Source organism: Struthio camelus, chromosome 24, assembly GCF_040807025.1.
Source record: "Struthio camelus isolate bStrCam1 chromosome 24, bStrCam1.hap1, whole genome shotgun sequence".
In the NCBI taxonomy this organism is placed as follows: domain Eukaryota; kingdom Metazoa; phylum Chordata; class Aves; order Struthioniformes; family Struthionidae; genus Struthio; species Struthio camelus.
Window position 1 is genome coordinate 4,070,745 of NC_090965.1, and position 25,555 is coordinate 4,096,299.

The 25,555-nt window shown below is 72.0% G+C and overlaps 1 protein-coding gene across 2 annotated transcripts; it reads left to right on the forward strand.

Annotated features, from left to right (window-relative positions):
• Positions 1-42: 42 nt before the first annotated feature.
• CELSR2 (cadherin EGF LAG seven-pass G-type receptor 2) lies at positions 43-25,116 on the forward strand. Of its 2 annotated transcripts, none has more exons than XM_068918451.1 (34): positions 43-2,722; positions 4,504-5,148; positions 6,397-6,619; positions 7,263-7,378; positions 7,496-7,584; positions 8,711-8,868; positions 8,953-9,116; positions 10,837-10,962; positions 11,064-11,272; positions 12,409-12,594; positions 12,707-12,820; positions 13,441-13,615; positions 14,159-14,300; positions 14,378-14,498; positions 14,578-14,761; positions 14,849-14,950; positions 15,031-15,125; positions 15,233-15,442; positions 16,178-16,361; positions 16,441-16,584; positions 16,886-17,114; positions 17,209-17,376; positions 17,474-17,600; positions 19,081-19,281; positions 20,223-20,397; positions 21,755-21,867; positions 21,948-22,024; positions 22,522-22,648; positions 23,278-23,400; positions 23,528-23,658; positions 23,737-23,825; positions 23,955-24,272; positions 24,350-24,569; positions 24,981-25,116. In XM_068918451.1, the coding sequence occupies exons 1-34, from the start codon at positions 76-78 to the stop codon at positions 25,000-25,002; spliced, it is 8,154 nt and encodes a 2,717-aa protein (XP_068774552.1). In that variant the 5' UTR covers positions 43-75; the 3' UTR covers positions 25,003-25,116. The 2 variants fall into 2 exon arrangements, with proteins under 2 accessions (XP_068774552.1, XP_068774551.1); XM_068918450.1 differs by lacking the exon at positions 24,981-25,116 and adding an exon at positions 24,726-24,828.
• Positions 25,117-25,555: the final 439 nt, after the last annotated feature.

Sequence of the window (25,555 nt, forward strand, 5' to 3'; positions counted from 1 at the left end):
CCGGCGGGCACGGCGGTGGCGCGGGTGACGGCGGTGGACCCCGACGGCGGGGAGGCCGGCCGCCTGCGCTACGCCATGGCCGCCCTCTTCGACAGCCGCTCCGACGCCCTCTTCGCCATGGACCCCGCCAGCGGCGCCGTCACCACCGCCGCCCCCCTGGACCGCGAGAGCAAGAGCACCCACGTCTTCCGGGTGACGGCCACCGACCACGGCACGCCGCGGCGCACGGCGCTGGCCACGCTGACGGTGACGGTGAGCGACGCCAACGACCACGACCCGGCCTTCGAGCAGGCCGAGTACCGGGAGAGCGTGCGGGAGAACCTGGAGGTGGGCTACGAGGTGCTGACGGTGCGGGCCACCGACGGCGACGCCGGCCCCAACGCCAACATCCTCTACCGCCTCCTCAACGCCGGCGGCCCCAACGAGGTCTTCGAGATCGACCCGCGCTCCGGCGTCATCCGCACCCGGGGCCCCGTGGACCGCGAGGCGGTGGAGGCCTACGAGCTGCTGGTGGAGGCCGCCGACCAAGGGCAGGAGCCGGGGCCCCGCAGCGCCACGGCCACGGTGCGCATCGCCGTGGAGGACGACAACGACAACGCGCCGCAGTTCAGCGAGAAGCGCTACGTGGCCCGGGTGCCCGAGGACGTGGCGCCCAACTCGGCCGTGCTGCGGGTGACGGCCACCGACCGCGACAAGGGCAGCAACGCCCTGGTGCACTACAGCATCGTCAGCGGCAACACCCGGGGCCACTTCTACATCGACGCGCAGACGGGCGCCGTCGACGTGGTCAGCCCCCTGGACTACGAGGCCAGCAAGGAGTACACCCTGCGCATCCGGGCGCAGGACGGCGGCCGGCCGCCCCTCTCCAACATCAGCGGGCTGGTGACCGTCCAGGTGCTGGACGTCAACGACAACGCGCCCATCTTCGTCAGCACGCCCTTCCAGGCCACCGTGCTGGAGAACGTGCCCGTGGGCTACTCCGTCATCCACATCCAAGCCATCGACGCCGACTCGGGCGATAACGCCCGCCTGGTCTACAGCCTCCTGGAGATCGGGGCCGGCTTCCCCTTCGCCATCAACAACAGCACCGGGTGGATCGTGGTGGCCTCCGAGCTGGACCGGGAGGCGATGGATTTCTACAGCTTCGGGGTGGAGGCGCAGGACCAGGGCAGCCCCCCCATGGCGTCCTCGGCCAGCGTCAGCATCACCGTCCTCGACGTCAACGACAACAGCCCCGAGTTCACGCAGCGCGAGTACAGCGCCCGCCTCAACGAGGACGCGGCCGTGGGCACCAGCGTGCTCACCGTCTCTGCCATCGACCGCGACGCCAACAGCGTCATCACCTACCAGATCTCCAGCGGCAACACCCGCAACCGCTTCTCCATCACCAGCCAGAGCGGCGGCGGCCTCATCTCCCTCGCCCTGCCCCTGGACTACAAGCTGGAGCGTCAGTACCTGCTCACCATCGCCGCCTCCGACGGCACCCGCCAGGACACGGCCCAGGTCATCGTCAACGTCACGGATGCCAACACGCACCGGCCCGTCTTCCAGAGCTCCCACTACACTGTCAACATCAACGAGGACCGGCCTGTGGGCACCACAGTAGTGGTCATCAGCGCGACGGATGAGGACACGGGCGAGAATGCCCGCATCACCTACCTGATGGAGGACAGCATCCCCCAGTTCAGGATCGACCCCGACACGGGTGCTGTCACCACCCAGATGGAACTGGACTACGAGGACCAGGTGTCCTACACGCTGGCCATCACAGCGCGGGACAACGGCATCCCGCAGAAGTCCGACACCACCTACCTGGAGATCCTGGTGAGCGACGTCAATGACAACGCCCCACAGTTCCTCCGCGACGGCTACCAGGGCTCTGTGTACGAGGACGTGCCGGCCTTCACCAGCGTCCTCCAGGTCTCTGCCACCGACCGCGACTCAGGGCTCAATGGCAGGGTCTTCTACACCTTCCAGGGCGGCGATGATGGTGAAGGTGACTTCATCGTTGAGTCCACCTCGGGCATCGTCCGCACGCTGCGGCGCTTGGACCGGGAGAATGTCCCGCTCTACACCTTGCGGGCCTATGCTGTGGACAAGGGTGTCCCGGCCAAGCGGACGCCTGTGGAGATCCAGGTGACGGTGCTGGACGTCAACGATAACCCGCCCGTCTTTGAGCGGGACGAGTTTGACATCTTTGTGGAGGAGAACAGTCCCATTGGACTGGTGGTGGCCCGCATCACGGCCACCGACCCCGACGAGGGCACCAACGCCCAGATCATGTACCAGATCGTGGAGGGCAACATCCCTGAGGTCTTCCAGCTGGACATCTTCTCCGGCGAGCTCACGGCGCTGGCCGACCTGGACTACGAGGCCAAGGCGGAGTACGTCATTGTGGTGCAGGCCACCTCGGCCCCGCTGGTGAGCCGGGCCACCGTGCACGTCTGCCTGCGCGACACCAACGACAACAGCCCCCAGCTGAAGAACTTTGAGATCCTCTTCAACAACTACATCACCAACCACTCGGGCAGCTTCCCCAGCGGCGTCATCGGCCGCATCCCGGCCCACGACCCCGACGTCTCCGACACCCTCACCTACGCCTTCGAGCAGGGCAACGAGCTCAACCTGGTGCTGCTGGACCCCAGCACGGGCGAGCTGCGCCTCAGCCGGGCCCTGGACAACAACCGCCCACTGGAGGCCATCATGAAGGTCTCGGTGTCAGGTACGGCCCAGGGGTGGGGGGGGAGGATTTGAGGGGTGCCCCCAAGGTGTGGGATTGGGGAACTCCATATGGGTGCTCCTCACCTTGGGGGCTGCCTCCTGCCTGGTGTGTGTGTGGGGGGGTGCTTTTTTTTGGGGTCCCCCCCACCCTGATATGGGGGTGCTGATATGGGTGGGGGGCTCAGTCCCTTGCTGCACCCATGTGGGTGCCCATCTGGGAAGGCCAGGGGACATTCCCCCCCCCCCCACCTGGATATCCTGGATGGGGACAGTCGGGGTCCCCAGCACCTCCTTTTTCTTCCTCATCCTCATCCATGGTTTGGCAGTGTTTTTTGGCAGGGGGAAGACCCTAGTGCGTGTTTTTTGGGGGAGATCCAGGACCCCTCTGTCTTAGGGGGGCAGAACCCACTACATGTATTGGGGGGGGCCAAGTCCTCCCATGTGTGTCTGGGGGGGCTCCTGGCACCAATACATGTCTTCAGGAGGGCCCGGGACCCAGCGCTGCCCCTTTGGGGGGGGCCCACAGCCTGGTGCATGGGTTTGGAGGGGTCCCGGCACCCCGATGTGCCCGTTTGGGGGGGTCCCAAGCCACGGTGCATGTGTTGGGGGGGGGGAGGCCGCCAGTGGGAAGGAGGCCGCAGCCAACCGAGGGGGCCACAGTGATGGTGCACAGTGCATGTTGGGGTTGGTGCCATGGGTGCTGCCAGGGGGGGGTGTCTGCCCACCGGGGGTGCTGGGTGCAGAGGGGGCGCCCCGGGCGCTCGCCTCCCCGTCGTGGGGCAGCGAGGGAAACTGAGTCACTGGGGAAACTGGGGGTCACCTCCCGCCCCGGCAGCACCGCTGCGTCCCCACGGGTGCAGGGGGGTCCCGGCGCGCCACCCCGACGCGGCGCTGGAGGTGACGGAGGACCGGGGGGGCTCCCATGGGTGCCTGATGCTGCAGGGGGACAGGCTGGTCCCCAAACCCTGCAGCCGTCGCGCCCCTGTGTCCCCGAGGTGGGGGGTCCCGGCAGGGCTGGGGAGCAGGGGGGAAACTGAGGCATGAGGGGCCCCGGCGCACCCTCGGCAGGGGATGATGGGGGGGCGCTTGGGCTTATGTTCCCCCCCCTCCATCCTCCCCAAATCCTCCCCCCCGCCCCAGCTTGCGGGGCAGCGATGGGGGGTTGAGGCGGCCAGGACGCCTGGGTCCTCCCCCCGGCACCAAGCGGGCAGGCGGGAGCCCAGGCGTCCGGGCACAAAGGGTGGGTGGGAGCCCCCCCCGCTCCCCCCCCCCCCAAGCGCGGGGGCAGCCGGGAGGGAGCTGGAGCCGGGGGCGAACAAAAGCTCCGGCCATAGCTGGGCCCCCGCGGCCGCGGCCATGGCAACCTGCCCCCGGCCACCGCCGGGGCCACCCGGCCCTCTGCCATCGTCCCCCATCTGCCGTCGACCCCCAGCATCGCATCGCGCCCCCCCCGGCATCACCTCCGCCGTCGCCGCCCCGCGTCCCCCCCCCCCCCGCTCCATCCCGCCCCGGCGTCGCCATCCCTCGCGGCTGCGGGACCCCTTCTCCCTTGGTGCCCTCCATCCATCTGTCCGTCCTCCCTCCGTCCCCCCCCCCCCCGGTCCCAGGGAGGGGGCGCCGGGCAGGGTGAGCCCGCGCGCCCGCGTCCCCAGCGCCGTGCACCCGGGGCTCGGTGGCAGGAGTGTCCCCAACCCCCGGCCGGGTGCTGCCCTCCGCTGCCCGGCGGCGAGCGGGTGGCCGGGCCACCGTGTCCCCTGCCTGACGGCCTCGGGGCGCCCGCAGACGGCGTCCACAGCGCGACGGCCCAGTGCACGCTGCGGGTGACGGTGATCACGGACGAGATGCTGAGCAACAGCATCACGCTGCGGCTGGCCGACATGTCCCAGGAGCGCTTCCTCTCGCCGCTGCTCAGCCTCTTCCTCGAGGGGGTGGCGGCGGTGCTGGCCGCCCCCCGCCACCGCGTCGTCCTCTTCAACATCCAGACGGACACGGAGGTGCGGGCCGCCCGCATCCTCAACGTGAGCCTCTCGGTGCTGCTGCCGGCCTCGGCCCGCGGCGCCCGCTTCTTCTCCTCCGAGGAGCTGCAGGAGCGCCTCTACCTCAACCGCTCGCTGCTGGCCGCCATCTCGGCGCAGCGGGTGCTGCCCTTCGACGACAACATCTGCCTGCGCGAGCCCTGCGAGAACTACATGCGCTGCGTCTCCGTGCTCAAGTTCGACAGCTCGGCGCCCTTCCTCGCCTCCGACACCATCCTCTTCCGGCCCATCCACCCCGTGACGGGGCTGCGGTGCCGCTGCCCGCCCGGCTTCACCGGCGACTACTGCGAGACCGAGATCGACCTCTGCTACTCCAGCCCCTGCGGGAGCAACGGCCGCTGCCGGAGCCGCGAGGGCGGCTACACGTGCGAGTGCCACGAGGATTTCACCGGTGAGAGCCCGGCGCGGGGCCGCGCTGTCCAGGGCGTCGGGGCAGTCCCCTCCTGCGTGGTCCCACCCTGTTGTCCCTTCGTCCAGCTCCTCTTCAGCCCTCCGTCATCAGCCCCTTCCTCTGTCATCCCTCCGTCATCTGTCCCGTCATCCCTTCGTCCAGCTCCTCTTCAGCCCTCTGTCACCGGTCCCTTCCCCTGCCATCCCTCTGTCATCCTTCCCCGTCAGCCCTCCACTGCCCACCCTTCTGCTATCCCTCCCTCCATCCATTCCTCTCTTTGTCCCCATCCTTTTCTTCTGTTCATTTTTCCTTCTGTCTCTACTTTCTTCTGTCATCTCTTCATCCAGCCCTCCCCCATCCATCTTTCCCTCTGCTGTTTCTCCGTCCATTCCCCTCTCCATCCCCCATGTGTCTGTCCCTCTCTCTCCTGCCCTCCATGTAGCCACCCTTCTCACCCTTGGCTCTTCATCCACTCCTCCCTCCATCATCCCTCCACCACCCCTCTGTCCTCTCTCCACCCCTGCCTTCTCCCATTCCTCCATCCTAGTGGTCTGTGCATGAGGTCTGGGGGGAGATGGGCACCACTGGGCACCTCAGGGTGGGCAGAGCTTGGGGGACACCCTGAGGTGCCAAGGACACTGTGGGGTGGATAGAGGACATCCTGGGGTGCTGAGGATGTTGGGGGGGCTGGGGATACCCTGGGGGTGCTGAGAACACGTTGGGGGGGCAGGGGAAACCCTGGGATGTCATGGATGTCCTGGGGAACTTGAGGACGCCTTGGGGTGCCAAAGATGCTGGGAGGTGTTGAGGACAGCATGGGGGAGCTGGGGACACCCTGGGGTGCTGAGATGCCCTGGGGGGGGCAGGGCACCCTGCTGGGGTGCCTGGCTCACCCACGGAGCAGCTCCCCATCCCACAGTGTCCCGGTCATCTGCTCCCAGGCACACGTGGCCTGGGTGGGGGACACTGGCGACAGCCCCACGCTGGGCCTCCTGGGCACCCCACACCCCATCCCGGGGGGGGGCTGAGCACCTCTGGGCTCAGCTTCAGGCTGGGGGGCAGGCATCCGGATTTGGGGGTGGGTGGGTGGATGGTCTCTTGGTTGCCGTGGCAATGGGAGGCGGTTGCCACAGCGATGGAGCTGGGGATAAAGCAGCTGTGGCGAGGGGAGCAGCCCGTGGGGGGGCCAGGACGCCCGGGTGGCCCCCGCCGTCCCCGGGGGCCGGTGCCAGGCGGTGCCTCGTGCAGGGGAGCGCTGCGAGCTGAACACCCGCCTGGGCCGCTGCGTGCCGGGCGTCTGCCGCAACGGGGGCACCTGCGTCAACCTGCTGGTGGGGGGTTTCCGCTGCGAGTGCCCCCCCGGGCACTACGAGAAGCCCTTCTGCGCCGTGAGCACCCGCAGCTTCCCCCCGCACTCCTTCGTCACCTTCCGGGGTCTGCGCCAGCGCTTCCACTTCACCCTCGCCCTCACGTGAGCGCCCGGAGCCGGGGTGATGGGCACAGGGTGTGCCGGGGACGCATGGGGCATGTCGGTGCGCGCAGGGCGTCTCGGCAGGCACGGGGTGTCCCAGGGAGCACAGGGATGTCTGGGGGGCTCGGGGTGGTGGGGCATGGAGTGATGGGGCTTGGGGTGTCCTGGGGGGTAGCAGGGCATGGGGCATGCCTGGGGGGCTCAGGGTGGTGGGGCATGGGATGATGAGGCTTGGGGTGTCCTGGGAGGTAGTAGGGCATGGGGCATGGAGTGATGGGGCTCAGGGTGGTGGAGCATGGGGTGATGGGGCTCGGGGGTGTCCTGGGGGTTAGCAGGGCATGGAGCATGCCTGGGGGCTTGGGGTGGTGGGGCATGGGGTGATGGGGTCGGGGGTGTCCTGGGGGTTAGCAGGGCATGGAGCATGCCTGGGGGGTCACACCGTACGGGGACATGCCTTGGGGGCCACAGGCTGTCAGGGCACCCTTGGGGGGCACAGTGAGGTACTGGGGCACGGGACAGGCCTGGGGGCACCACACAATGGGGCGAGGGAGCGGGGCACGTGTGGGACCGGACCGTGGGGGCATGGGGAGTGGGCACGCGCCCGCTGGGCCGTGGGGCTGGCCCTCACCCCCCGGTCCCCCAGCTTCGCCACCAAGGAGCGGGACGGGCTGCTGCTCTACAACGGGCGCTTCAACGAGAAGCACGACTTCGTGGCGCTGGAGATCGTCGGCGAGCAGATCCAGCTCACCTTCTCGGCAGGTACCCGCCGGGCGCTGGTGGGCACTGGTGCCATCCCCCCTCCCCACCCACCCCAAGCCTTGCACCGCTGCGCCCCCCGCCACCAGCACGGTGGCCTCACGCACGCGGTGCCCGCAGGCGAGTCCACAACCACAGTGTCGCCGTTCGTGCCGGGTGGCGTGAGCGACGGGCAGTGGCACCGGGTGCAGCTGCACTACTACAACAAGGTGAGGGATGGGGCACCGGGGGGCGAAGGGTGAGGGGGGTGCAGGGATGGAGGGAGGGAGGGATGGAAGGATGGAGGGAGGACAGGGGGATGGAGAGAGGGAGGGGAGCAGGGATGGAGGTCCAGATGGATGGATGTAGGATGGAGGATAGGTTAATGGGGAGAGGGAGGGATGGAGGGGAGCAGGGATGGAGGTCCAGATGGATGGATGTGGGATGGAGGATAGGGGGATGGAGGGGAGCAGGGATGGAGGTCCAGATGGATGGATGTGGGATGGAGGATAAGGGGATGGAGAGAGGGAGGGATGGAGGGGAGCAGGGATGGAGGTCCAGATGGATGGATGTAGGATGGAGGATAGGTTGATGGGGAGAGGGAGGGATGGAGGGGAGCAGGGATGGAGGTCCAGATGGATGGATGTGGGATGGAGGATAGGGGGATGGAGGGGAGCAGGGATGGAGGTCCAGATGGATGGATGTGGGATGGAGGATAAGGGGATGGAGAGAGGGAGGGATGGAGGGGAGCAGGGATGGAGGTCCAGGTGGATGGATGTGGGATGGAGGATAGGTGGATGGAGAGAGGGAGGGATGGAGGGGAGCAGGGATGGAGGTCCAGATGGATGGATGTGGGATGGAGGATAGGTGGATGGAGAGAGGGAGGGATGGAGGGGAGCAGGGATGGAGGTCCAGATGGATGGATGGAAGGATGGATGAAGGGTGGGTAGATGGAGGAATGGAGGGGCAGAGGGACGGAAAAGTGGAGGGAGGAATGGGAGACAGATGCATGGATGGAGGAGAGGAAGAATGGAGAAGAGCAGGGATGGAGGTTTGGATGGAGAGATGGAGAGAGGGCTGGAGGGATGGATGGAGGAATGGAAGAGGGTATGGAGGTGTGGGGAGGTGGGTGAAGGGGGTAGAAAGATGGATGAAGGCTTGGTAGATGGAGGAATGGAGAGTTGGTGCAGTGAATTGGAGGGAGGAATGGGGGACAGATGGGCGGAGCAGGGCCGGGCGGAGGTCTAGGGGAGGAGGATGGAGGAACGGAGGTGTGGACGGGAGGGATGGAGGGGAAGGTGGGTGGAGGGAGACCCTGGAGGAAGGCGGCTCAGCCCTGCCCGCCGGTGCCCGCAGCCCGTGCTGGGGAAGTCGGGGCTGCCGCAGGGCCCCTCGGAGCAGAAGGTGGCCGTGGTGACGGTGGACGACTGCGACACGGGCATGGCCCTCAAGTTCGGCGCCGTCCTGGGCAACTACTCGTGCGCGGCGCAGGGCACCCAGTCCGGCACCAAGAAGTGAGGCCGGGGCGGGGGGCGGGGGGGGGGGGGCGGAGGGGGCGCTGCCGCCGCGACGCCCGCCGTGACGCCGCGCGCCCGCAGGTCCCTGGATCTGACGGGGCCGCTGCTGCTGGGCGGCGTGCCCGCGCTGCCCGAGAGCTTCCCCATCCGCAGCCGCCACTTCGTGGGCTGCATGCGGCACCTGCACGTGGACGAGCGCCCCGTCGACCTGGCCGCCTTCGTCGCCAACAACGGCACCGTGCCAGGTGGGGGCCGCGCCGGGGGCGCCGAGCTGGGTTACTTCCCCGGGGGTCTCTGTGCCCGGGGCTGGGGGGCTGGGGGAGTGCTGAGCCGTGGGGCTGGATGGGGGTCTGTGGGGGGAGGTTGGGGGGTGTGGGGCAGGGCAGTGCCCGGGGGTCTCTGTGGGGCCGGGGGGCTGGAGGAGTGCTGAGCCGTGGGGCTGGATGGGGGTCTATGGGGGGAGGTTGGAGGGTGTGGGGCAGAGCAGTGCCCGGGGGTCTCTGTGCCCCTGGGTATGGGACTGTGGGGCTGGGAGAGTGCTGATCTGTGGGGCTGGAGAGGGGCCGGGGGGTGTGAGGGGCTGGGGGTGGTCAGGGGGTGTGAGGTAGGATAGTGCCTGGGGGTCTCTGTGCCCCTGGGTATGGGGATGGGGGGCTGGGGGAGTGCTGAGCTGTGGGGCTGGATGGGGGTCTGTGGGGGGGTTGGGGGGTGTAGGGCAGGGCAGTGCCTGGGGGTCTCTGTGGGGCCGGGGGGCTGGGGGAGTGCTGAGCTGTGGGGCTGGATGGGGGTCTGGGGGGGGGGGTTGTGGGGTTGGGGGGTGTGGGGCAGGGCAGTGCCCAGGGGTCTCTGTGCCCCTGGGTATGTGGGTGTGGGGCTGGGGGAGTGCTGAGCTGTGGGGCTGGATGGGGGTCTGTGGGGGGGGATTGGGGGGTGTGGGGCCGGAGGAGGGCTCCAGGACACGTGGGGGTGGCCGTGGGGCCGGGGGGCGCAGGGTTGTCCGGGGGGTGCAGGGCTCGGGCCAGGGGGTGGCTGGGGGGCACAGGGGGGGCATGGGGGTGTCCGGGAGGCTGGGGGTGGCCGTGGGGCACAGGGGGGCACAGGGGTGGCCGTGGGGCATAGGGGTGGCCGGGGGGTGCAGGGCTCAGGCCGGGGGGCGCAGGGGTGGCCAGGGGGCCGGGGGTGGCTGGGGGGCACAGAGTTTGGGCCGTGGGGCCGGGGGTGGCCAGGGGGTGCAGGGGGGGCACAGGGCTTGGGCTGTGGGGTGCAGGGGTGGCTGTGGGGTGCAGGGGTGGCCATGGGGCTGGGAGTGGCTGGGGGGTGCAGGGGGGGCACAGGGGTGGCTGTAGGGCCGGGGATGGCCGGGGGGCGCAGGGCTCGGGCCGGGGGGCACAGGGGTGGCTGAGGGGGGCGCAGGGGTGACCGGGGGGGGGGCGCAGGGGTGGCCGTGGGGCCGGGGGTGGCCGGGGGGGGCGCAGGGGCGGCTGTGGGGCCGGGGGTGGCCGTGGGACACAGGGGTGGCCGTGGGGCATGGGGGTGGCCTTGGGGCCGGGGGTGGCCGGGGGGCCGTGGGACCGGAGGTGGCTGGGGGCTGGGGGTGGCCGGGGGGCCGGGGGCACGGGGGTGGCTGTGGGGCCGGAGGTGGCCGGGGGGCACGGGGGTGGCCATGGGGCACAGGGGTGGCCGTGGGGCCGGGGGTGGCCGGGGGGGGCGCAGGGGCGGCCACGGGGCCGGGGGGTGGCCGTGGGGGCACAGGGGTGGCCGTGGGGCCAGGGGTGGCCGGGGGGGCACAGGGGGGGGCCATGGGGCTGGGGGGCGGCCGGGGGGCACGGGGGCGGCCGGGGGGCCAGGGGTGGCTGGGGGGGGCACGGGGGTGGCCGTGGGGCTGGGGGGTGGCCGGGGGGCACGGGGGCGGCCGTGGGGCCGAGAGTGGCCGTGGGGCCGGCCCCACACGCCGCCCGCCCGCAGGTTGCCCGGCCAAGAAGAACGCGTGCGAGGGCGGCGCCTGCCGCCATGGCGGCACCTGCGTGCACGAGTGGGACGGCGCCAGCTGCCAGTGCCCGCTGGGCTTCGGCGGCCCCAGCTGCCAGGACGGTGGGTGAGGGCGGCGGCGTGGGCAGGGTTTGGGGGGGGGGGAGGAGGTCAGGGTCGGGGGGCAGCCCCGGCGCCCGGCCCCACGCTCCGGCCCCCCGCAGAGATGGCCGGCCCGCAGCGCTTCGTGGGCCGCAGCCGGGCGGCCTGGAGCGGGCCGGCCCTGCCGCCGCCGCCGCTGCCCCTGGCGCCGCCCTGGCACCTGGCCCTCATGTTCCGCACGCGCCAGCCCGGCGGGCTGCTGCTGCGCGCCGCCGCCGCCGCCGGGCCGGGCTCTGGGCCTGGGCCCGCCACCGCCGCCATCACCCTCCAGGTGGGACCCACTGCTGGGGGGGGGGGGATCCCCGGGGGTGGGGGGGCTGGCAGCCACTCTTGGGGGGGGTGGGGGCAGCTTGGGGGGGTATTTCTGGGGAGGGGAATGGGGACAGCTTGGGGGGGGGGAATATTTCCCCGGGGGGGGGAAGGGGGACGGCCCTGGGGGGGGGTATTTCTGGGGGAGGGGGGTATTTCCCTGGGGAAGAGGCCGGGAGCAGCTCTGGGGGGGGGGTAATTTCCCCGGGGGGGGTATTTCCCTGGGGAAGAGGCCGGGAGCAGCTCTGGGGGGGGGTCATTTCCCCGGGGGGGGTGTGGGAGCAGCTTGGGGAAGGGGTATTTCCCCAGGGAGGGGGTATTCTCCTGAGGGGGGGGGGAGCTGGGAGCAGCTCTAGGGGGGGTATTTTCCCGGGGGGGGTGCTCAGAGCAGCTCGAGGAGGGGGTATTTCCCCGGGGGGGGGGTGCGTGGGAGCAGCTTGGAGGCAGTATTTCCTGGGGGGGGGGAGCTGGGAGCAGCTCGGGGGGGGTATTTCCCTGGGGGGGGGGCTGGGAGCAGCTCGGGATGCAGTATTTCCCGGAGGGGGGTGCTGGGAGCAGGTCGAGGGGGGTATTTCCTTGGGGGGGGGCTGGGAGCAGCTTGGGGTGCAGTATTTCCCGGGGGGGGGTGCTGGGAGCAGCTCGGGGGGGGTATTTCCTTGGGGGGGGGCTGGGAGCAGCTCGGGGTGCAGTATTTCCCGGAGGGGGGTGCTGGGAGCAGGTCGAGGGGGGTATTTCCTTGGGGGGGGGCTGGGAGCAGCTTGGGGTGCAGTATTTCCCTGGGGGGGGGGGCTGGGAGCAGCTCGGGGGGGGGGTATTTCCCCGGGGGGGGGAGCTGGGAGCAGCTTGGGGTGCAGTATTTCCCGGGGGGGGGCTGGGAGCAGCTCGGGGGGGGGGTATTTCCTTGGGGGGGGGCTGGGAGCAGCTTGGGGTGCAGTATTTCCCGGGGGGGGCTGGGAGCAGGTCGAGGGGGGTATTTCCCGGGGGGGGGGCTGGGAGCAGCTTGGGGTGCAGTATTTCCCGGGGGGGGGCTGGGAGCAGGTCGGGGGGGGTATTCCCGGGGAGGGGGGGCGGCAGACGCCCTGACGGCTCTCTCGGCAGCTGAGCGAGGGGCAGGCGGAGGCGGGCCTGTGGCAGGGGGGCACCCGCCTGGCCTGGCTCCGGCTGCCCCACGCCAAGGTCAACGACGGCGACTGGCACCACGTCCAGCTGGAGCTGCGGGGGGCCCCCGGCCGCCCCCCGCCCGCCGCCCTGCTCCTCCTGGCCCTCGACTACGGCCGGCACCAGGTGCCTGCGGCGGGGCCCTTCCCGGAGGGAAACTGAGGCCCAGGCGGGCAGGGGGACCCCGCTGCCCCCCCGGCCCACGGGGGCGGGCGGCTCAGCGGCGCTGTGCCCGCAGGCGGTGGCCGACGTGGCCGGGGAGCTGCAGGGGCTGCCGCTGCGGACGCTGAGCGTGGGCGGGCTGGCGGGTGACGACGGAGAGGTGGAGCAGGGCTTCCGCGGCTGCCTCCAGGTACGGGCAGGGGCATGGGGACACGGACCTGGGGACATGGGTATGGGCACAGAGCATGGGTATGGGCATGGGGACATGGATGGGGGCATCTGCCTGAGAAGACATGGGCATGGGGACATAGGCATGGGGCTTGGACATGGGAACATGAAGACATGGTCACACGGTATGGGCATGGGGACATGGGCACAGGGCATGGGGACATGGGTACAGGCACAGGGACATAGTCATGAGGCATGGTCACGACATGGGGGCATGGGTATGGGCACGGGGACATAGGCATGGGGCGTGGGTATGGGCACGGGGACATGGGTACGGGCATGGGGACATAGGCATGGGGCATGGTCACAGGGCATGGGGACGTAGGCACAGGTGCATGCGTATGGGCACCCAGGGGGCCATGGGGACATACAGGGTGGTCACGGGTACGGACAGCGACATGGCTCTGGGACGGTGGGATAGGACCCGGGGCCTGGGCACAGGGTGCAGGTACAGGGCAGGGACCAGGGTGGCGCTGGGGTGGTCCCTGGGTGCCCTGGCCTGGGAGGATGGGTCCGAGGGAAACTGAGGCACGGCGGGGCCAGGCCAAGGGGGTGGCAGCGGTGACAGGCGCCCGGCGGCAGGGCGTGCGCGTGGGCGAGACGGCGGCCAGCGCGGTGGCGCTGGACGTGAACGAGGCGGCGCGGGTGAACGTGGAGCGGGGCTGCGCCGTGCCCGACCCCTGCGACTCCAGCCCCTGCCCGGGCAACAGCTACTGCAGCGACGACTGGGACAGCTTCTCCTGCAGCTGCGACCCGGGTGAGGGCCCCGGCGCTGCCACCTGCCCCTGCCACCCCCTCGGCGCTGCCGTCCTTGCCGTTGCCACCCCCCAGGTGTGGCCCCCAAAGCAATGCTGCACCAGGTGCTGTCACCTGGGTGCTGCCACTGCCTACCACTGCTGCCCTGAGCATTGCCACCCCCAGGCACTGTCCCCAAGGTGCTGCCACCCCCTATCACTGTCACCTGGCCATTGCACACACCCCCCAACACTGCCACTTCTGGCAGTGCCACCTCCTTGGGTGCTGCCACCCCTTGAGCAATGCAGCCTCAGACACTGTCACTTGGGCATTGCCACCGCCTTGGGCAGTGCTGCACTGGGTGCTGTCACCTGCTGAGCGCTGTCACCTGGGCACTGTCACCCCCTGCCACCACTGCCCTGGCCATTGCTCCCCCCCAGCACTGCCACCCCTTGGGCACTGCCACCCCTTGGGCCGTGCTGGAGGGTGCGGGCTGGGGGTGGGGGGGAAGCCGGCACATGTCCCGAGTTGTGCCCGTTCTCACGTCGTGGCGGCGGTGGCGCAGGCTACTACGGCGACGGCTGCATCAACGCCTGCGCCCTCAACCCCTGCGAGCACCAGGCCACGTGCACGCGCAAGCCGGGCTCCTCGCGCGGCTACGCCTGCGAGTGCCCCCCCGGCTACTTCGGGCCCTACTGCGAGCACAAGTGAGTGGCGGCGGGGCGGGCGCGCGGGAGCGGGCGCCCAAGGGACGCGCGCCCGCTGTGCCGTCTCGCCCGCGCAGGTTCGACCAGCCGTGCCCGCGGGGCTGGTGGGGCCACCCCACCTGCGGCCCCTGCAGCTGCGACGTCGCCAAGGGCTTCGACCCCGACTGCAACAAGACCACGGGCGAGTGTCGCTGCAAGGTGAGCCAGCCGGGACGGTGCCGCCGGGTGCCCGCCGCTGCCGCCGTCCCACCGGAGTCCAGCGCCTTTCTGCCCGCAGGAGAACCACTACCGGCCGGCGGGCAGCGACGCCTGCCTGCTCTGCGACTGCTACCCCACCGGCTCGCTGTCCCGCATCTGCGACGCCGCCAGCGGGCAGTGCCCGTGCAAGGCGGGCGTCATCGGGCGCCACTGCGACCGCTGCGACAACCCCTTCGCCGAGGTGACGGCCAGCGGCTGCGAAGGTGGGTGCCGGCGCCCCGGGTGCCGCCGGCCGCCCGCTCCCACCTCCCTGACCCCAACCCGGCGGTGACGCCCGCCTCGCTTTGCAGTCAACTACGACAGCTGTCCCCGCGCCATCGAGGCCAACATCTGGTGGCCCCGCACCCGCTTCGGGCTGCCCGCCGCCGCGCCGTGCCCCAAGGGCTCCATCGGTAAGGCGACAGCGGGGGGCGGTGGCGGCGGTGACGGCGGGCGCGGGGCAGCCCTGACGCCCGCGCGCTCCCCGCCGCAGGCACGGCCGTGCGGCACTGCGACGAGCACAAGGGCTGGCTGCCCCCCAACCTCTTCAACTGCACCTCGCTGGCCTTCGCCGCCCTCAAGGGCTTCGTAAGTGCCCCCCCGCCCGCGCGCGGGGATGGGGGGGGGGGCGGAAGCCGCCGGCGGGCCCCCCTGCGGCGGCGCGGCGGGCGCTGACGCCGGGCGGGCGCCGGCAGGCGGAGCGGCTGGTGCGCAACGAGTCGGTGCTGGACACGGCGCAGTCGCAGCGGGTGGCCCTGCAGCTGCACAACGCCACGCGGCACACGGCCGCCTACTTCGGCAGCGACGTGCGCCTGGCCTACCAGCTCTCGGCGCGCCTGCTGCAGCACGAGAGCGCCCAGCGCGGCTTCCGCCTCGCCGCCACCCAGGACGTCCACTTCACCGAGGTGAGCCGGGCGCCGCGCTCCCCGGCCCGGCCGGGTGCCCGGACGCCGGGGTGACGGGCACTCGTTGAAAGGCGGTCGCGCCATGGGGTAGGGGCTGCCCGGGGACCGGCAGCGGTGCCAACGTGCCCCTCCGTGTCCTGTTCCGCGGGGAAGGGTTGAGCTGTGTGGGGATTCGGTGTCCCCTTTGAGGTACCCAGATGCCAGGGTGACGGGCACCCTCTTGGTAGGGGTGGGTTAAGCTGTGCCTGGTATCAGCCGGCAGCGCTGGGGTACCCCTGGTCTGCAGAGCCTTGCTGGCAAGCAGGGCTGGGCCAGCGAGAATCCGTGCCTTGCAGTAGGGTGTCCAGATGCCAGGGTGATGGGCACCCTTTTGGCAGGGGCAGTTTTACACCATATCTGGTGTCAGCTGGCAGTGCTGGGGTATCCCCGGTCCACAGAGCCTTGCTGGCAAGCAGGGCAGGGGCGAATCCATGCCTTGCAGTAGGGTGGCCAGATGCCAGGGTGATGGGCACCGTGGTGGCTACCCGCTTTCCCAGCGGTTCGCCCCAGCTTCAGGGACAACGTCCAGCTCTGGCCAGCCCCAAGGGGCACCTCTGCCCGGGGTGTTTGCGGGCGGGCTGGCACCAGACCCAGGTGCCGTGGCACAGGCAGGGGGTGGGGTAGGGGGGGTCACCACCCCGGGGTGCCTACCAGGGGAGCCGGGTGCCCCTGGCCACCCCTGCCCGTCCCCCACAGAACCTGCTGCGGGTGGGCAGCGCCCTGCTCGACGCCAGCAACAAGCGCCACTGGGACCTCATCCAGCAGACGGAGGGGGGCACCGCCTGGCTGCTCAAGCACTTTGAGGACTACGCCAGCGCCCTGGCGCAGAACATGCGCCAGACCTACCTGAGCCCCTTCACCATCGTCACCCCCAACATCGGTGAGGGCTGGCGGCCGCGGGCGCCCGGGGACAGGCGGGGGCCGCAGGCACGCGGCGCTGAGCGGCCCGTGCCCCGCAGTGGTGTCGGTGGTGCGGCTGGACAAGGTGAACTTTGCGGGCGCCCGGCTGCCCCGCTACGAGGCGCTGCGGGGCGAGAAGCCCCCCGACCTGGAGACCACCGTCATCCTGCCCGAGAGCGTCTTCCAGCCCGCCGAGGGTAGGCGTGAGTGTCCCCCGCCGGGAGTCCTGGCATGGCTGCAGGGGGACAGTGGTGGGAACACTGGTGCAGCCGCAGGGGGACAGTGGTGGGGAACTGGCATGGCCATGGGGGGACAGCGGTGGGGACACTGGTGTGACTGGGGGGGGACAGTTGTAGGGACACTCGGATGGCTGCAGGGGGACAGCAGCGGATATATTGGCATGGTCAAGGGGTGATAGCGGTGGGGACGCTGACATGGCCCCAAGGGGACAGCAATGGGGACAGTGGTGCAGTCGTGGTTCGCGCTCTCCCGTGCCCACTGCAGACCCCTCCGCCGGTCCCGGGAAGCCCCCACCGGGCCCCGGCGAGCAGGACCGAGGGGAGGAAGAGGAGAAGGAGGAGGAGGAAGAGGAGGAGGAAGAGGTGCCCCTGGTGACCAGGCACAAGCGCCACCCGGAGCCGAGCGAGGGGCAGGCGATTGCCAGCGTCATCATCTACCGCACGCTGGCCGGGCTCCTGCCCGAGCAGTACGACACGGACAAGCGCAGCCTCCGGTACCCGCCGCCGGGCGCGGGGAGGGGGGCGGCGGCGGGGGCAGCGGGGCGGGCGCAGCGGGGGTGCCTGACGCCGCCACCGCCGCCCCGGCAGCGTGCCCAAGCGGCCCATCATCAACACGCCGGTGGTGAGCATCAGCGTGCACGACGCGGCGGAGCGGGCGCCGCGGGCCCTGGAGAAGCCCATCACCCTGCAGTTCCGCCTGCTCGAGACCCAGGAGCGCTCCAAGCCCGTCTGCGTCTTCTGGAACCACTCGCTGCTGTGAGCGCGGGGCCGGGCACGGGGCCGGGGCCGGGGGGGCCGGGGCGGGCGGCTCTGCCCGCGGCCTCCCCGGGCCCCGGCTGACGCGGCGCCGCAGGGCGGGCGGCGCGGGCGGCTGGTCGGCGCGGGGCTGCGAGGTCGTCTTCCGCAACCGGAGCCACGTCAGCTGCCAGTGCAACCACCTGACCAGCTTCGCCGTCCTCATGGACATCTCCCGGCGCGAGGCGAGGGCTCCCGGGGGGCGGGGCTTCCCCAGGGGGCGGGGCTTGCGGGGGCGGGGTCTCCCATCAGAGGGTGTGGGTGGAGCCAGGCATCATGGGTGGCACCACTCAGGGCCTTGATGGGCGGCAGGGCTGGGCAAAGTGGGTGGGGTTCCTGGCATGGGTGGGGCCAGGCAGCGTGGGTGGGGCTGTGCGTGGGGTGGTGTGGGCGGGGCCAGGCAGCATGGGCGGGGCTGTGCGTGGGGTGCTGTGGGCGGGGCCAGGCAGCGTGGGCGGGGCTGTGTGTGGGGTGCTGTGGGCGGGGCCAGGCAGCGTGGGCGGGGCTGTCAGTGGGGTGCTGTGGGCGGGGCCAGACAGCGTGGGCGGGGCTGTCCGTGCCAGGCAGCATGGGCGGGGCTGTGCGTGGGGTGCTGTGGGTGGGGCTGTGCATGGGGTGCTGTGGGTGGGGCCAAGCAGCGTGGGCGGGGCTGTGCGTGGGGTGCAGTGGGTGGGGCCAGGCAGCGTGGGTGGGGCTGTGCATGGGGTGCTGTGGGTGGGGCCAGGCAGTGTGGGCGGGGCTGTGCATGGGGTGCTGTGGGTGGGGCCAGGCAGTGTGGGCGGGGCTGTGCATGGGGTGCTGTGGGTGGGGCCAATCAGCGTGGGCGGGGCTGTGCATGGGGTGCTGTGGGTGGGGCCAGGCAGTGTGGGTGGGGCTGTGCGTGGGGTGCTGTGGGTGGGTGGGGCCAGGCAGTGTGGGCGGGGCTGTGCGAGGGGTGCTGTGGGTGGGGCCAATCAGCGTGGGCAGGACTGTGCATGGGGTGCTGTGGGTGGGGCCAGGCAGCGTGGGCGGGGCTGTGCGTGGGGTGCTGTGGGTGGGGCCAGGCAGCGTGGGCGGGGCTGTCCGTGGGGTGCTGTGGGTGGGGCCAGGCAGCGTGGGTGGGGCTGTGCGTGGGGTGCTGTGGGTGGGGCCAGGCAGCGTGGGCGGGGCTGTGCGTGGGGTGCTGTGGGTGGGGCCAGGCAGCGTGGGCGGGGCTGTGCGTGGGGTGCTGTGGGTGGGGCCAGGCAGCGTGGGCGGGGCTGTGCGTGGGGTGCTGTGGGTGGGGCCAGGCAGCGTGGGCGGGGCTGTGCGTGGGGTGCTGTGGGTGGGGCCAGGCAGTGTGGGCGGGGCTGTGCGTGGGGTGCTGTGGGTGGGGCCAATCAGCGTGGGCAGGACTGTGCATGGGGTGCTGTGGGTGGGGCCAGGCAGCATGGGCGGGGCTCCCCCGTGGGACTGGTGGGGGGGGCTTGTCCCATGGGTGGGGCCAGGCAGTGTGGGTGGGGCTCCCCCCATGAGGTTGATGTGGGCGGGGCTTATGGGGGCAGGGTCGATGTGGGCGGGGCCCGTGGGGCCAGATGGGCGGGGCCGGGGTAGTGTGGGTGGGGCCTAGTGGGCGGGGTTGACCCGTGGAGTGGTGTGGGCGGGGCCGGGGTGGTGTGGGCGGGGCCGTGACGCAGGCTCCCGCAGAACGGGGAGATCCTGCCGCTGGCGGCGCTGACCTACGCCTCGCTGGGGGTGGCGCTGGCCGGGCTGCTGCTGGCCGTGCTGGCGCTGGCGGCGCTGCGGGGGCTGCGCTCCAACCGGCACAGCATCCGCCGGCACGGCGCCACCGCCCTGCTCCTCGCCCAGCTCGTCTTCCTGCTCGGCATCAACCAGGCCGACCTGCCGGTGCGCGGGGGCGGGGCTCCTGAAGGGGCGGGGCTCTGGCTGCTGGGGGGCTGCTGAGGGGGCGGGGTGACCACAGGGGGCAGGTATATATGTCGGTGGGGTGGCCCCGTTGCAGCGTGTCCTCGGTGATGGGCGTCCTCATTGCAGGGTGGCCCCAGTGCTCCAGTATGGGGTGTCCCCGAGGCTGGGTGGCCCCATTGGGCGGTTGCCCCAGTGTCGGGTGACTCTGGTGCGGGGTGGCCCCATTGGGAGGTTGCACTAGGGTGGGATGTCCCTAGTGCTGGGTGGTCCCATTGGGGGGTCACCACAGTATGGGGTGTCCCTGGTGCTGGGTGGCCCCAATGGGAGGTTACACCAGTGTGGGGTGACCCTGGTGTCGAGTGGCCCCATTGGGAGGTTGCCTTAGGGTGGGGTGACTCTGGTGCTGGGTAGCCCCATTGGGAGGTTGCCCCGGGGGGGGTTGTCCCTGGTGCTGGGTGGCCCCATTGGGGAGTTGCCCCAGTGTTGGGTGGCCCCACTGGGAGGTTGCCCTAGGGTGGCATGTCCCTGGTGTCGAGTGACATTGGGAGGTTGCCCTAGGGTGGGGTGTCCCTGGTGCTGGGTGGCCCCATTGGAAGGTTGCCCCAGTGTCAGGTGGCCCCTGTGTTGGGTGGCCCCATTGGGAGGTTGCCCTAGGGTGGGGTATCCCTAGTGCTGGGTGGCCCCACTGGGTGGTCACCACAGTATGGGGTGTCCCTGGTACAGGATGGCCCCATTGGGGGGTTGCCCCAGTGTGGTGTGTCCCCGGTGCTGGGTGGCCCCACTGGGGGGGGGGTCGCCCCAGCGTGGGGTGGCCCCGGTGCGGGGTATCCCCATTGCAGAGCGTCCCCGGTGCTGGGTGACCCCGCTGGGGGCTGTCCCCGGGGCGGGGGCGGCGGCAGTGACGGGGCGCCGGGCCGCAGCTGGCGTGCACGGTGGTGGCCATCCTGCTGCAGTTCCTGTACATGAGCGCGGTGGGCTGGGCGCTGCTGGAGGGGCTGCACCTCTACCGGCGCCGCAGCGAGCCCCGGCACGTCGACCGCGGGCCCATGCGCTTCTACCACGTCCTGGGCTGGGGGCTGCCCGCCTTCATCACCGGTGAGCCCCGCCCCTTCCCTGCCACTGGCCCCGCCCCCTATCCTAGCCCCGCCCCCAGCTCCAGCCCCACCCCAGGCATGGCCATGCTCCCCCCACCCCAGTTAGTGCCCTATCCCGGTGTGGCCCTGCCCCCAAGGGGTGGCCACGCCCCTGCTCATAACTCCGCCCCCCAGGCGTGGCCTCCTTCCCTAGAGCAGGACCCCTCCCGGGGATGTGGCCCCGCCTCCTCCTGAATGACCACACCCCCTGGTCCCCAGCATTGCCCCACCCGTGCTCCAATGGCCACGCCCCCTTGTCCACCCCCCCCACCCTGACCCCAGGGTGTGGGGCTATTGTCAGGGTAATACCCTATATTTTAGCCCCGCCCCCAGGAGCACAGCCCCACCCCCAGGAACACAGCCCCGCCCCAAAGAGTGCAGCTCCACCCCCAAGAGCCCAGCCCCATCCCAAGACCATAACCCCTCCCCCCAGAGCACAGCCCCGCCCCCAGAGCATAGCCCCGCCCCCAGGAGCACAGCCCCACCCCCAGGAACACAGCCCCACCCCCAGAGCACAGCCCCGCCCCCAAGAGCACAGCCCCGCCCCCAAGAGTGCAGCCCCGCCCCAAGAGTGCAGCCCCGCCCCCAAGAGTGCAGCCCCGCCCCCAGAGCACAGCCCCTCCCCCAAGAGTGCAGCCCCGCCCCCAAGAGTGCAGCCCCACCCCCAAGAGTGCAGCCCCGCCCCCAAGAGCACAGCCCCACCCCCAAGAGCACAGCCCCGCCCCCAAGAGTGCAGCCCCGCCCCCAGATCACAGCCCCACCCCCAAGAGCACAGCCCCGCCCCCAAGAGTGCAGCCCCGCCCCCAGAGCACAGCCCCTCCCCCAAGAGTGCAGCCCCGCCCCCAAGAGTGCAGCCCCACCCCCAAGAGTGCAGCCCCGCCCCCAAGAGCACAGCCCCACCCCCAAGAGCACAGCCCCGCCCCCAAGAGTGCAGCCCCGCCCCCAGATCACAGCCCCACCCCCAAGAGCACAGCCCCGCCCCCAAGAGTGCAGCCCCACCCCTAAGAGCACAGCCCCACCCCCAGGGCGCAGCCCCGCCCCCAAGAGCACAGCCCCACCCCCAGGGCGCAGCCCCGCCCCCAGAGCACAGCCCCACCCCCAAGAGCACAGCCCCACCCCCAGGGCGCAGCCCCGCCCCCAGAGCACAGCCCCACCCCCAAGAGCACAGCCCCCTCCCCAGAGCACAGCCCCCTCCCCAGCCTGGCTCCAGGGCCCTGCCGTGCTCTGTGCCCCCTTAGCCCCGCCCATCGGGTGGCCCCGCCCCTCGCTGGCGTGGCCCCGCCCCCAGCAGTGCATCTGCTCTCCCCCCCCCCCCCCAGGGCTGGCGGTGGGGCTGGACCCCGAGGGCTACGGCAACCCGGACTTCTGCTGGCTCTCCATCCACGACAGCCTGGTGTGGAGCCTGGCGGGGCCCATCGCCTGCGCCGTGGCGGTGCGTACGGGCCGGGGCGCCGGCGGGGCCGGGCCGGGCCGGGGGCGCCCGCGGCCCCGCTCACCCCGCTGCCCCCGCAGATGTGCGTCTTCTTCCTCGTCCTGGCGGCCCGGGCCACCTGCGCCGCCCCGCAGGGCTTCGAGAAGAAGGGCACGGCGTGAGTGGGGGCCGGGGGCGCGGGGGGCCGGGGGGCGGGCACAGGCGGGTGGTTGGAGGGGGGGCCGCACGCTGCAGCGGGGACGGAGCGGGGCCTGCGGGGCGGCACCATGCTGCGGCGGTGCCCCGGTGGTGCCGCGGCGGTGCCGGCGGTGGTGCCCCGGTGGTGCCGGTGGTGCCCCGGTGGTGCTGCGGCGGTGCCGGTGGTGCCCTGGCGGTGGTGCCGGCAGTGGTGCTAGTGATGCCCTGGCGGTGCCCCGGCGGTGGTGCCGGTGGCGCTGGCGGTGGTGCTCCGGCGGTGCTGGCGGTGGTGCCCCGGCGGTGCCGGCAGTTGTGCTGGTGATGCCCCAGCGGTGCCCCGGCGGTGATGCCAGCGGTGCCCCAGCGGTGCTGGTGGTGCTGGCGGCGGTGCCCTGGCGGTGGTGCCGGCGGTGCTGCGGCGGTGCCGCGGCGGTGGTGCCGGCGGTGCCGCGGCGGTGACGGCGGTGCCGGCGGCAGCTCGGGGCTGCAGACGGCGGTGGTGGTGCTGGTGCTGCCCAGCCTGGCCTGGCTCCTGGCCCTGCTCTCCGTCAACAGCGACGCCATCCTCTTCCACTACCTCTTCGCCGCCTCCAACTGCCTCCAGGTACCCCCGGGCCCCGCGTCGCCCGCTGCCCCCCCGGGCCCCCCCGGGCCTCCCCTGTACCCCTCAGTGCCCCCTATACCCCTGTGTCCCCTATATCCCCCCCACGTCCCTTATATCCCCGTGTCACTGTGCCCCCCTGTGCCCCCTTACCCCCCGTATCCCTTATACCCCCCTGTCCCCATACTCCCCTTTGCCCCATGCCCCCCCATGTTCCCTATGCCCCCCTGTGCCCCTATACCCCATGTGCCCCCTGCCCCCCGCTGTGCCCCTATACCTCCCTGTGCCCGCTTTATCCCCTGCCCCTACGCCGTGTGTCCCTGTAGCCCTGGGCCTCCCCCAGCCCCCCTGTATCCCTCCGTGCTGCCCCTGTCCCTCTGCCCCCCGTCTTCCCATGACCCCTGAGCCCCCCGTGCCTCCCTCCCCTGCGTATCCCTAAATACCTCCCCTCACCCAAATATCTCTCTGGACCCCCCCGTGCCCATATAGCTCCCCTGCCCGGGACACCCGCGGGCACAGGGACGGACACGGGGGTAGGACGGGGAGGGGAGGAGAGGGGCACCCCGGGGCGCCCGCCGAGGTCCCCGCCGCGGTGCCCTGCCCGCGCCCACGGTGCCCCCTCGCCGCGCCAGGGCCCCCTCATCTTCCTCTTCTGCGTGGTGCTGAGCAAGGAGGCGAGGAAGAGCCTGCGCTTCAGCTGCGCCCGGAGAGCCGCCGCCGACCCGGCGCTCGCCACCAAATCCACCCTGACCGCCGTGAGTGCCCGCGCCGGGGGGCGGCGGCGGGGGGCCGGGCGGCGCGGGGACGGCGCAGGGCGCCAGAGCCCCGTGCCCACCCGCCTGCCCGTCCCCCCCCCCCATCCCCGCTCCCTCCCCGCGCCAGGCGTACCGCCGCGACAGCACCTACGTGGCCGGGCAGCTCTACCACGCGCCCCTGGGCGACTCGGCGGGCTCCCTGCCCAGCACGGCCCGCTCGGGCAAGAGCCAGCACAGCTACATCCCCTTCGTGCGCAGGTGCGGCGGGCGCCGGGGCGGGGGGCAGGCGCGGGCGGGCCGGCACGGCTCCCGCCGCTCCCCGCTCTCCTCTTGCAGGGAGGACCCGGCGCCGCGGGGCGGCCAGGCGCGCGGGGCGCTGCCCGAGCCCGCCGGGCTCTTCCTCGACGCCCAGGACCAGCCTAACGGTAGGCGAGGCGGCGCGGAGCGCTTCCTTCCCCCACCGTCCCGCTGCGGCTCGTAGGGCTTGGCACGAGTTTGCCGGGGCTCAGCCGGCGCCGGGGCGGCCTGCTCACCCCGCCGCCGCTGCCACCCAGAGCGCGACACGGACTCGGACAGCGACCTGTCGCTGGAGGACGACCAGAGCGGCTCGTACGGCTCCACGCGCTCCTCGGAGAGCGAGGCCGAAGGCGCCCAAACCTGCTGGGAGAACCTGCTGGGCCCCGGCCCCGAGCGGCCGCCGGGCGACGCCGGGGGCGCCCCGACGCGGCCCGGCGAATTCGTGACGACGGCCAGCGAGAGCGACGGGCACGGCGGCTCGCGGGCGCTGCCGGTGGAGGCGGCCGGCGGCGGGGGGCTCGGCGAGGACCCGCCGCCGCCGCCGCCCCCCCGTCCTGCCACCCAGCCCCACAAAGGTAAGGGGTGCCCAGCACCCGCGGGCGCTGGGGGCGGCCCCCGCCGCGCTCACCACCGCCGCCGCTCGCCCCCGCAGGCATCCTCAAGAAGAAGCGGCCGGGCGCCGCCGGGGGCCAGAGGAGCGGCAGCGGCACCCCCGGCTCGTGGCGGGGCTCGTCGGGCAGCGAGGGCGGCCGAGGGGGGGGCACCGCCGCCCCCCGGCCCCGCCGGAGCCTGCAGGAGCAGCTCCGCGGCGTGACGCCCGTCGCCATGAGCATCAAGGCGGGCACCGTGGACGAGGACTCCTCCGGCTCCGAGTGAGTGGGTGGCAGCCCCGGGTTGGGGGGGGGGGACGGGACGGGGGGCGGGGGGGGCACTGCCGCGCGGTGCCCGCGGGGACGGCACGGGCCGCTGCGCCCGGGCACTAACCCTTCCTCTTCTCTCCTCTCTGTCCCCGCTCCCCTTCCGCCCAGATTTCTGTTTTTTAATTTTCTCCATTAACATGTGGGGGCCGGGGAGGAGGAGGAGGAGGAAGGGGGGGGTCCGCCTGCCCTCTCCCCCCCACCCGCCACCCCCTCCATCGCTGTCTGTCCGGGCGAGGGCTGGGCGCGGAGGGCGCTGCCCGCGCGCTCCCGGCCCGGCTCGTGAACACGCATCCGTCTGTCTTGTCCCCCCCCCACCCCTCCCTCCCACCACCCCCTCGTCCCCGTCCCCCCCGCCGCGGACAGGAGCGACGAGACGTCCATCTAACGGGGAGCGGGCGCCGAGGGCCCTGCCCGCCGCCGCTGCCGCCCGCCGCCGCTCCGGGGTTTGGGGAGGGGGGCACACGGTCTCGCCCCGTTGCACTTTGGAGCCCCTTTCCCCCCCCCCCCTTCCCAAAACCTCGGCGGGGAGGGACACGGCGGTGACACGTGGGTCCGGGGTTTGTCCCCGCGCCGTGGGCGAGGAAGGAGCCCCCCCCCTCCCCGCCATGAGATACCCGCGCGGTTCGGGGAGGGGGCACCCCAGGGGCTCGGGTGCTCACGCCGTCGGGGGGGGCCAGGCTCGGGTGACGCCCAGCGCTGGCCCTGGGTGCCAGGTGCCACAACTGTCCCCCCCTGGCACCACCGGGCAGCAGCGGCGGGTTGGGGGGGGGGCAAAGACACCCATGAGTTTTCCGCAGCGCAGTGCCGGCTGGAGGCTTTTATTTAAAAAATACATGAAAAAATACAAAAAAGAGATATATACCCCCCCCGCCGCATGCTGACCCCCCCCCAGGTGGGGGGGCACGGGGTGGGTGCGTGGCCATGGGGTGTGTTAACCC

What these genes read in the sequence shown, in the direction of transcription:
- CELSR2 (XM_068918450.1), top strand. Translation starts at nt 76, where the DNA reads ATGGCCGCCCTCTTCGACAGCCGCTCCGACGCCCTCTTCGCCATGGAC. An exon ending in TCGACTACGGCCGGCACCAG is followed by an intron (nt 12,595 to 12,706) that starts GTGCCTGCGGCG and finishes CTGTGCCCGCAG; the next exon opens with GCGGTGGCCGACGTGGCCGG. An exon ending in GCTTCCGCGGCTGCCTCCAG is followed by an intron (nt 12,821 to 13,440) that starts GTACGGGCAGGG and finishes GCCCGGCGGCAG; the next exon opens with GGCGTGCGCGTGGGCGAGAC.